At 60.0% G+C, this 9,814-nt stretch overlaps 1 protein-coding gene across 4 annotated transcripts; it reads right to left on the bottom strand.

Moving 5' to 3' along the window:
* Window positions 1-19: 19 nt before the first annotated feature.
* Window positions 20-9,741, bottom strand: SPACA9 (sperm acrosome associated 9). 4 transcript variants are annotated; one of them, XM_047768793.1, is made up of 6 exons: window positions 9,143-9,303; window positions 7,728-7,918; window positions 4,576-4,754; window positions 1,698-1,900; window positions 939-1,086; window positions 20-92 (listed from the first exon to the last, which is right to left on the bottom strand). In XM_047768793.1, exons 3-6 carry the CDS (start codon window positions 4,723-4,725, stop codon window positions 81-83), a joined length of 513 nt encoding a protein of 170 aa, XP_047624749.1. In that variant the 5' UTR covers window positions 4,726-4,754; window positions 7,728-7,918; window positions 9,143-9,303; the 3' UTR covers window positions 20-80. The 4 variants fall into 4 exon arrangements, with proteins under 4 accessions (XP_047624749.1, XP_047624748.1, XP_047624747.1 ...); XM_047768792.1 differs by lacking the exon at window positions 9,143-9,303 and adding an exon at window positions 9,478-9,741 and having other exon boundaries at window positions 20-1,086; XM_047768791.1 differs by having other exon boundaries at window positions 20-1,086.
* Window positions 9,742-9,814: the final 73 nt, after the last annotated feature.

The following is a 9,814-nucleotide window of genomic DNA, read 5'->3' as shown; positions in this document are numbered from 1 at the left end:
CAGGAAATCAGGCCAGGCAGAGAAGTAGAACACGTTTTATTCTTGACTGGGTCGCCCCCGAGGAAGCAAGAATGCAGAAGCTAAGTCGCCCCCTGTGGAGGGAAAGACCGACAGTGAGACGCTGCTGCTGGCCAGCTCAGAAGCCGGAGACCTGTCTTAGGACGTCTGGGCCTCAAGGGGTGAAAACCAGGTAACCGCCCTCGTACAGGAGCCACAGAGTCAATTCTTCCGGCTTCGCTCACGGTCTCTCTCTCCCAAGGAAAGGGGGAAAGGTGGGTTCGTTCCCTTTTGGGCCTTGGTCCAGGGACCTAGTCACACGGAGGCGGAGCAGCGTCCGGGGGATGGGAGCAGCCCCGCCTTGCAGAGAGAGGCACCGCGGCCGTGGCGGGCGGGGAGCTGCGTCGTCTCCTCCAGCGGGATGGCTCAACCTGGAAAGCGGGACTGGCGGGGCCCTAGCTCTTTACCACCTCCCCGGGGCACCCCGTAGTGGAGCCTGACACTCCGAGGCGAGGAAGCGTTCCAAGTTAAAGCGGGAGAGGGAGAGAGGTTCGCAAAACTACAGGGGCGGTGCCCCTGGGGTTCTAAGTGGCAGGGACTGTGGGCGCCAGTGAAAATGGATCAGCCAGTGGAAACAAGCTGGTGACGAAGTGCCCCACGAGATGGAGTGGGGTGGGTGGGGTGGAGTGAAATGGGGTGGCTGGGGTGGGACTGGGTGGGATGGGACTGGGTGGGATGGGGGTCGGGGGTGGAACGGGGTCACAGCTGAGCTACAGTTTTCCACCTGGTGGTCTCCAGGGAGGTTTCGAACATCGCTTGTCTCCCGCCCCGGGTTTGAGGCCGTCTCGTGTCAGTTGCCAGCACTTGTGTTTTCTTAACCAAGGCTGGGTGCCGCAGGGAGCATGAGCGGCCGCCCGGGGGGCCCCCTGGGGCTCACTCACATGCTGCAGTGCTTTTCGGGGCAGCTTCTCGGAGTGGGCGACCCACTCTTTCATCAAGTCCAGGACGACGGGGATCAGGCTGACCACACCCCCGTAGTGGTTCCTGGCCTCGTCGCAGCTGAGGTGGTTCACCACGTCGTGGGGGTATCTGCCGGCCGGTGAGAGGGGTCGGGTGAGCCCTGCTCTGGGGACGCACCCTGCCTGGGTTCAAATCCAGCCCGCGCTGCAGAACCCCCCGGGGAGGTCTGAGTCTCTCCATTTCTGATGTGGCGGCTCAGCGGGTTTAGGGCCAGGAGCCCCCAGCTGGTCCCGGTGTGACGGCGGGTCTCGGAGCACCTGCCTGTGGTCTGTCGCAACCTGCCGGCATCCCTCTGGCTCGTGCCATTCAACCCTTTGACTCTTGGTACACTGATGTCTAAATGGCTTCCTCAAAAATGTGGTACTTTGTGCCATGGGTTCCCCAGGGCTCAGAATCAGGGGTGCCACGTCCATGGGGAGCTCTGCCTCACACCTCCACCCCCGCCCCCACCCCTGGGTCTCCTGGCCTTCTAGAGCTGAGCCTCAGAAGGCCTCATTTTCAGTCACGTGACTTGTTGGGTTGCAGTCACTCCAGTGAATCAGTGGGCCTCGGAGTTCCCAGCAGGGGAGGCCGGACCGGAGCCCCGTGTTTCACTTGCATGCCCTGTCAACAAATGCCGCCTCCTCCAGGACCCCTCCCCTCCTGCCCCCACCCCAGGAACAAGGTCGGAAGGCTCTTACTTTGCCCGCAGGCTGCTTAAGTCGTTGCTGTGGCTGATGAGGCTTTTGCACTTCTCCAGGAGGTTGTTGGTGACGGGGGTGCCGGCGTGCAGGGCCTCGAAGTGCTGGCACAGCCTGCTGAGCTCCGTGCAGATGTCCAGGAACATGAGCAGGACGCGCCGGTCCGTGGCATTGTGGCAGTGGTGCTCCATGTAGCTCTGCACCTGCGGGGCCGCGCCGTGAGCTAGGGTCCGGGGCCCCCACCTCCCGGGGTCACGGGCAGAGGCCAGCCGGGGTGAGCATTCACCTGACCGGCAGTGGACGCAGCTGATGTCAGCAGGTGCCCCGGGCACCCAGCTCACCCAGTCCTCCCCTAAGTGCCCTGTGCCGGGTGCCTCTTGAATCCTCATTTTCCAGGTGAATCCCGAGGCTCAGCGAGGTGAGGTACCTGCTCGGGCCCCACAAAGTGGTGAGGCTGGATTTCACCCCAGGTCAAGGGCTCGGAGCCCGTATCTCGCCCCAGGTCCCCAGGCCCCCAAGCCAACACCTAAAGTCCCTGCCTGCCTCTTCTTGCCACCGTCAGTCCCAGCTAGAGCACCTACTTTGAGACTTGCCGGGTGGGGGCCACCCAGACTGAGGAGCAAACTGGATCCTTTGCAGTTTTGTTGTCCTGCTTGTCCAAGTCAGTAAGCAGAGCCAGAGAAAACAATTTTCTGTATGGGGAGAAACCTGCCCTCTACCTCACCCCGGGCAAAAAGCAACTCTGGGAGACGGAGAGCTTCAACTAAACTCCCATGGGAATGTGTTTTAGGCGCAGGGAAGTCTCTCTCCAGCAAGCCGTGAAAGGTGCTGGGAACAGCCACGCCGCTGAGCTCATTTCAGCTGCTCTCCCTGGGGGTCAGGACTCTCCCGTCGCTCTGGATCGGAGGTGGGTGGGGAGGAGCTGGCTCGGTCCAGGCAGGATTAACGGACCCATTTCACGCAGTTCTCCTTTCCACGAGCACCTCCTACTCCTCCAGGGCCCAGTTCTGAGTCTAACGAGGGTTTTCCCGTGGCCACGGACTGCCTTGCGTGGCTTGGGGCAGTCTTCCCAGATGACCTCAGGGGTTCCTTCCCAAGTCCAGTAGCCTCGTGTGGGGAGAGGCTTTCGATGCCCTCTTTGCCGGCCCGCACACCATGCCCGAGTGCCCGGGATCCCTGGGGGTAGGGAGGAACCTGCACTGTAACCATAACAGAGCAGCCTCCCTGGGCGACCTGGCATCGGGGGGAAACCTCTGGCTGCCCCTGGTCCAGGGACGGGTTAGAGTCAACACACATGGGGCCATTATTTACCCCAAAATTTCCTGAACCTAAGCAAGAAGGAGCAGGCCAAGGTCACTCGTCCTGATGTCGATTCTGAGCAGAGGTGGGGGCGTCTCAGGTGCTCCTTTTTTTTTTTTTTTTTGTCTTTTGTCTTTTTAGGGCTGCACCTGCAGCACATGGAGGTTCCCAGGCTAGGGGTTTAATTGGAGCTACTGCTGGCCTACACCAGAGCCACAGTAACGCCGGATCCTCACCCCACTGAGCAAGGCCAGGGATTGAACCTGCAACCTCATGGTTCCTAGTCGGAGTCCTTTTCTCTGCACCATGACAGGAACTCCAGATGCTCCTTCCTGATACTGAAAACCTGCCTGGTGCCCTTGGAAGGATGGGCCCTTGGGGGAAGGGCTAAAGAGGAGGCGGCCGGTTTACTCCCAAAGAGCTCGGAGGAAAGAGTGAGCACGCGGACAACGCGGCTAAATATTACAGACTGGTGTGTCTAGGAAGTTATGGGGTGTTTTTTCTGCAGGTTTTTAATTTTCAAGTTAAAAAACTGGGAAACCGTTTTAGAAAAATTTTAAAAAGAATGTTTTTGTCTTTTTGTGTGTGTCTTTTTTTTTTTTTTAGGGTCACCCCTGCGGATAGGGAGCTTCCCAAGCTAGGGGTCTAATCGGAGCTGTTGCTGCCGGCCTACATCAGAGCCACAGCAACACCAGATCTGAGCCATGTCTGCGACCTACACCACAGCTCATGGCAACACCGGAACCCACTGAGCGAGGCCAGGGATCGAACCCACCACCTCGTTGTTCCTAGTCGGATTTGTTTCTGCTGCGCCACGACGCGCAACTCCTAAGAAGAATGTTTTGGAAGGCTGCTATCAGGCAAGGGTTGTTCTCCGAGCAGTTCCGGAGCCCTGTGAGCAGTCAGCCTCCCACAGGCAGGGGCACCTTGGGGTGGGAGAGGCCCCGCCCCGGGTTGTGTTCCCCATGCACCATGGCAACGAGCCCCTAACTTCCTGGAAGACTTGTTCGGACCGGAGGCCCCCGAGTCCTGCAGCGCAAACCCGGGCAGCAGCTGGCCCACGAGGCTCAGGCTCAGCGAGGACGTCTGCCAGTGTGACTAGCAACGTGCTTGGGTTCCAGGGGCTGGCACCACTTGCTTCCCTCCGTTCACCACCCACCCCGTCCTTGGCTCAGGCCTGGCGATGAGGCCAGAGGCGGGCTGAGTGGGTGCAGCGGATGGTTTCGTGAAATCCGCTCAGCAGCCCTAGGAGGCGTGTGCTGCTCTTCGCCTGCGCCAGACGAGGAAACCGAGGCTTAGAGAGGTGACTCGCCGGCCCCAGGGCACAGAGGTGGCATGTGGGGGCGCTGGGACTTAAGCCCTGGCCGCTGAGCTTTGAGCCCACGCGTCTAACGCTTTGGTACGCCCTCATGCGTTGGGTGAGGGCGTGTGTGGACGGCTCACTGCACCAGCCAGGACCTGAGCCCGATTCTGGCACACACCTGCCCTCCCTCCCCGGGCCTCAGTTTTTCCAACTTTCAAGCGAGGGGACTAGGCCCGGTGCCCCTGGGAGCCCCGGGTCCTGCCCCCCAGGCCCCACCTGTCCGATGCTGGAGATGGGCCGGATCTTGTCGTGGGCGTCCTCCCTGCAGTGCTCCAGGGCGGCGATGAAGGTGAACTGCTGCTGCTGGAAGAGCCTGTACTTCTGCTCCACGCTCCGCAGGGACTCCTTCACCTCGCTCATCGTCATCCTGCCGGTTATCTATGGGAGAGGAGGGTCTACGGGAGGAAGAGGAGAGTCAGGGGGTCCCGGGGCCAGGCCCCACCCCTGGATGCAGCCCTGGGCTGGGGAGGTGCCCGCCGCCCCTCTCAGCGGTGCACTGGGCCAAATGGCCCCCTCACCCCCCTGGGGAGCAGGGACTTTCACCCCCACTTTGCAGGGAAGGAAATGGGGCCCTAGGAGGCTGCGCACTTGCTCGAGAAGCGGGCAGGCTGTCTGTCCGCCACAGAGCCGAGCCCGAGCCAAGTGCACAAGTGCCACGTGCCAAGGATACAGTCTTTGCTGTAAAATCTGACTTCCGTCCCTCAAGTGCAGACAGGTCTGCAGATTGTGGGTCTCACACACACACACAAACACACATGGAGACATGTACACAGACACACATGGCCTCCAATACCTCTCTGTGGTGTCAGCAAAAGCCCAGCATCTAGAATCTAGGATTTTATCACTGGGGGCCAAACCATTTTAAAGCGCCTGCCACTCCGCAGTTGGTCAGAGTCTAGGGATTCCTTCCGGGCTGAGCAGGGAGGTGGCACTGGCTTGGCTGGTCTGAGAAGACACGGCTCCCCGCTCTGTGCCTGGGCACGAGCCCCGATCTCAGGTCTGCTCACCCCCAGGGCAGGGGGTGGCCGCTGGTGACTCCTGTCCGCCTCCTAGGGCGCTTGCAGGGGCGGCCCTGACGCCGCAGGGTGCACTCCCTCGATGCCTCGGCCTGTCCCTGGTGGGGTCCGGGAGGCCCACGAGGCAGCCAGAATCAGCTCGGAGCAGAAAAGGCTGTGGCTCCTGCTCTCCATGACATCGTCACCTTATGAGCGTGTGCAAAACGCTCCAGGTCACAGACGGATGGAATGTTCGAGCTGGAAGGGGCCTCAGCAGATCAACTCCCCTTAACTTCCCGGGGGGAACTGAGGCCCAGGTGTCACAGCAAAGCTTGTGCCAGGGGCGCCTTTGGTCCTGTGTTTCCTGACATCTCACCAGGGTCCTCGAGGTGCCACAGTGGCTGCCCCTGCACCGTGAGGCACCACCACACATGGAGCCCAGGCTTGGACAGTTAGAGGAGGCAGGGCTGAGGGAGGCCCTAGCGGGAGGCTGCACAGAAGGGACCAGGACCCTTGGCCTGGGGGTGGGGGTGGGGTGGACACATCCCAGGCTTCCTGGCAGGTCCCAGGTGGAGAGGGGTCTCCTCAGCATCCTGAGCACAGCAGGACTGGAACGAGGGTGTCTCTGTGGCAAGAGAAGCCGGTGTCAGAGGATGAAAGAGAATGCAAGGAGCACAGACCACAGGGTGGCCTCCGCACATGATGGCAGTGGTGGGACAAAGCCCTGGGAGGGCTGGGGAAATGGAGTCATGGACCTGGACTGGGAGCCGTGCCAAGAAGGGGCCTGACAGCCTCAGCCCATGAACCCAGGTGGCTCTGCTGCAGACACAGTGGAACAGCTTCATTGGCAGCATCCTGGGGCCTCCCCTGGGACCCTCAGGCTAGGGACAGCAGGCCTGGTCCAGGGCCACACAGGGCAGCGGCCTCTTTCCAGCTCCGTCCCCTCCCCATTCAGCACAGGCCGGGAGGGGTACGGGGTTGTGGGGATGTGGCGGTGGGGCCTGCTGTTTGTTGAACACCTGCCATATTCAGCCAAGGGCCCCACGTCTTTGCCTGGAGGCAGAAATGCCAGTAAACCCAGGGCACAGTGGTTTTCTGTCGCCTCCCATGGAGGCAGGCTGACCAGGACCAGACACAGCAAGGAGAGTGAGGCACACACCTCAGTGCAAGACGGAAACCGGTGCCCGAAACTCAGCCATCCAGAGAGGTGAAAATGGGCACGACGTTTCCCTGAAAGAAGCGGAGGACCCCTCCCCCTGGAGGCTTGGCGAGGGGCGGGGCACGTGAGCAGAGCGGATAGGACCCTGGGCTAGAGGTTGGGAGGAGGGGGGCAGGGGGGGCCGAGGTCCCCACATGTCAGGCAGAGCTGGGAGAGCCACCACTGCAGGCTGCTGGCCCGGGGGTGAGCTCTCCGGGCGTTCACTCCTGTGTTCATTCCTTCACCCTGCAGTGCCAGACACCAGGCGGGGTGCTGGGCTAGGCACACAGCATTGAGCATTGAATGGGACAGACAAGACTCCCTGCCCTGGAGGGGCTTTGTGAGTGGGAGGCCGAGGCTGAGGATGAGAGAAATGAACAGCATTTAGATAAGGAGAAAGCAAAGCGGGGGAGCGGATGGGAGCAGCCCCTAGGCTGCAAGAGGGGCGTCTGCAGGTGGCTGGGTGGTTCCGGGCCTGGGGAACTCTGCGCTTCAGTCTTCCTTGAGATCCTGGATGGCTGGCCCGGTTTTCCTAGTAACAGCCGGCTACTCTGAGCTCTGGGTAAGCCCTGCACAGCATTACCCCAAGTCCTCACCACATCCTATGAATGGGCTACCAAGGTTATCCCCATAGGGCCGAAGACGGAGCTGAGGTCAGGCAGCCCAGGATTCCTGCTCAGTTCAGACTTTTTAGGGCCGCACCCGGGGCATATGGAGGTTCCCAGGTTAGGGGTCGCATCGGAGCTACAGCTGCCGGTCTACGCCACAGCTACAGCCACGATAGATCCGAGCCACATCTGTGACCTACACCACAGCTCATGGCAACACCGGATCCTTAACCCACTGAGCAAGGCCAGGGATCGAACCTGAGTCTTCATGGACACTAGTTGGGTTCCTTACCGCTGAGCCACACCGGGAACTTCAAAAGATCTTAGAGTGGATCCCTCCCTCCCTCCCTCCGTGGTGGTCCACTGAGAGAAACATCAGGTTGACTGTGGCTGGAGGTGAACACCAAGGGCCTGGCTAGACCCCTGGGTCTCGCTTCCACTCTCTCAAGACTGTTCCCTGTTGCCCATCCCACAGTAAAGAGGACTGGCATTCAGGGGCCTGCCCTGTGTGACTGGCTCCCCACCACCCTCCTGAAGCTGCCAAGTTCTCCACAGATTCAGCCCTACCTTGGCTGGTGGCCCCAAGAGCCCGAGAGCAAAACCGACTTGGCTCCTGATCTTATGGACTTGTGACGTGCACACCAGGAAGGCTGTGAGGGGAACTGTAACGAGCTATCTGAAGTGATCGTCCCTTGAACAAGAGTCAACGCAGCCAATTTAGTCTGGATGAAAGGCACAGGGTGCAGGCAATTCTCGATCTGGGGGAGGAGGAAAGAAAAAAATGATTACCTAATAGGTTTCAGGCTTTAATTGATTTGTATTTTTCCAGGCTGCTAAAGAAGATTAAATGGTGGTATGAAAAGCGCCTAGGGCTTAAAATAAATGAGGAGAAAGGCAAGTCGTTTCAGAAACGTCCAGGGAGCAAACCGAACCTCTCCAGGGCAAATTGCAGGCTTGGAGGGTGTGTTCCCTGTCGGGGCGGGGGGTGGGGGTGGGGGGTGGGAAAGGCAGCTGCTTCTTCTTCCCCGGCTGTCTTTGCAGTTGGATTTGACAACCCCATCAAGGTGTGCATGCGTTGAGGAGGCAGTTCTGAGGGGGAGAGAGCCCTTTCCCCTTGGAGGGCATATCTCTGGGCTGGTGGCTGCTGGAGAGGCTTTGGCTAGGAGTCAGGACACCTAGTTCCAGCCTGGCTCTACCTTTGATTTGGCGGGTGAACTTGACTTAGAATTTCCCCCGTTTTGAGCCTCAGTTTATCCATCTGTAAAATGAGGGAGTTTGGATTAGAGGCTCTTTAAGGGCTCTTTGATTCGAATGCTCCATGATCAACAACTGTTAAGGAAAGAGGCCCAGATAGGGAAATGGCTCAGCCAACAACTTTTCACCATTCTGAGCCTCCCATTTCTCATCTGTAAAATGGGAATGAAGGTACCTGCTTCTTAGGGTTGGTGCAAAGATTAAATGAGATGATAATACAAACAGCAGCTCCTATGCATCGTGCAGTTACTACACACCAGTTCCTGTCTACTGCTTCGGATATGTTAGCTCATGGACCCCCTCCATAACCCCACTTCACAGGGGAGGAAAGTGAGGCACAGAGCAGGCGTGGCTCCCACAGCTTCTAAGAGTGGAGTAGGATGTGAACTCTGGGCAATCAGTATCGACTACGCCATACTCCCTCTTCCTAATGTACACAGACACCATTGTCTTGTTGAGAGCACACCGCAAAAGGAGCTCCTACTAAGAGCAACGGACAAGAGCTAGAGCTCCCGATTCAGGGCCTGCCCCATACCCCATACCAGGCTGCCCTCGGGGATTGGCAGGACTCGAAGACTTCCTCCTTCCCCCGCACCCGGCCCAATCCCATCTTTGTCTCTGTCTCTCTGTTTCTAGACAGCTGCGGCCCCCCTCTATTCTCCACCCCCTTGACCCCCCAGTTTCCGAACCCAAGGCTTGGGTGGGCCCCGCCCAGGGCCTGCTTTAACCTTGCTTGTCCTAGAGCGGCCTTCACTCACAGAACGCCCTGAAGCTGGAGTGCCTCCGTGGGGTCTGGGGCCCTGGAGTGGCGGGGAGGCTCTTCCCAGGGGTTTGGAAAGCCGGGTGGGGAGAACAGGGGCGAGAAAGGGCGGGGCCGCGGGGCCTCTTTGTTACCACCGGTGCCATAGCAATCGAGTCACGTGGCAGCCCCGCCCCGCCCCGCCCCGCCCCGGGAGCAGGGGGCCGGGTCTCTAGGGCTTAGAAGCAGGTGTTTGGGCTGAGGGAGTCTGACCTGACCCTCGGTTCACCTGCCCTCCCTCTCCCTTTTCAAACGCTCTCTCACATCTGTTCCAGCGTCTTCATTTTAAGGATGGGGAAACTGAGGCTCAGAGGGCAGACCCGGGGTGGTCCACGGAGCCAGGGCGCGTTGGCGGAACCAGGAGCAGGATTTGCCTCCTGCCTCTCGGGGGCATCCCGTGTTCTGGGGTATTGTGGGCTGTCTCAACACAGGGGGGCCCCTACTAAGGGGCACTCTGACCCCAGAAGACTACAGCTGGAAGAGACTTGAGGGGCCCCGCTGAGGCGCGCAGACGGGAGGGCGAGGCCGGGGCGCGAAAGCACTTGCCCCGGGGCTGCTGAGCTCGCTGGCAGAGGTGCCCGGAACCCGGACCCGGGACCAC

This window comes from Phacochoerus africanus, chromosome 2, assembly GCF_016906955.1.
Source record: "Phacochoerus africanus isolate WHEZ1 chromosome 2, ROS_Pafr_v1, whole genome shotgun sequence".
Lineage (NCBI taxonomy): Eukaryota > Metazoa > Chordata > Mammalia > Artiodactyla > Suidae > Phacochoerus > Phacochoerus africanus.
Note: the sequence above shows the minus strand (reverse complement) of the source record. Positions and strands in the feature narration are given on the sequence as shown.

Coding starts and splice junctions, on each gene's coding strand:
- SPACA9 (XM_047768792.1), bottom strand. CDS start 4,725: ATGACGATGAGCGAGGTGAAGGAGTCCCTGCGGAGCGTGGAGCAGAAG. Junction 1,901..4,575: donor CCATCTCCAGCATCGGACAG/GTGGGGCCTGGG, acceptor GCGGCCCCGCAG/GTGCAGAGCTACATGGAGCA. Junction 1,087..1,697: donor TTAAGCAGCCTGCGGGCAAA/GTAAGAGCCTTC, acceptor ACCGGCCGGCAG/ATACCCCCACGACGTGGTGA.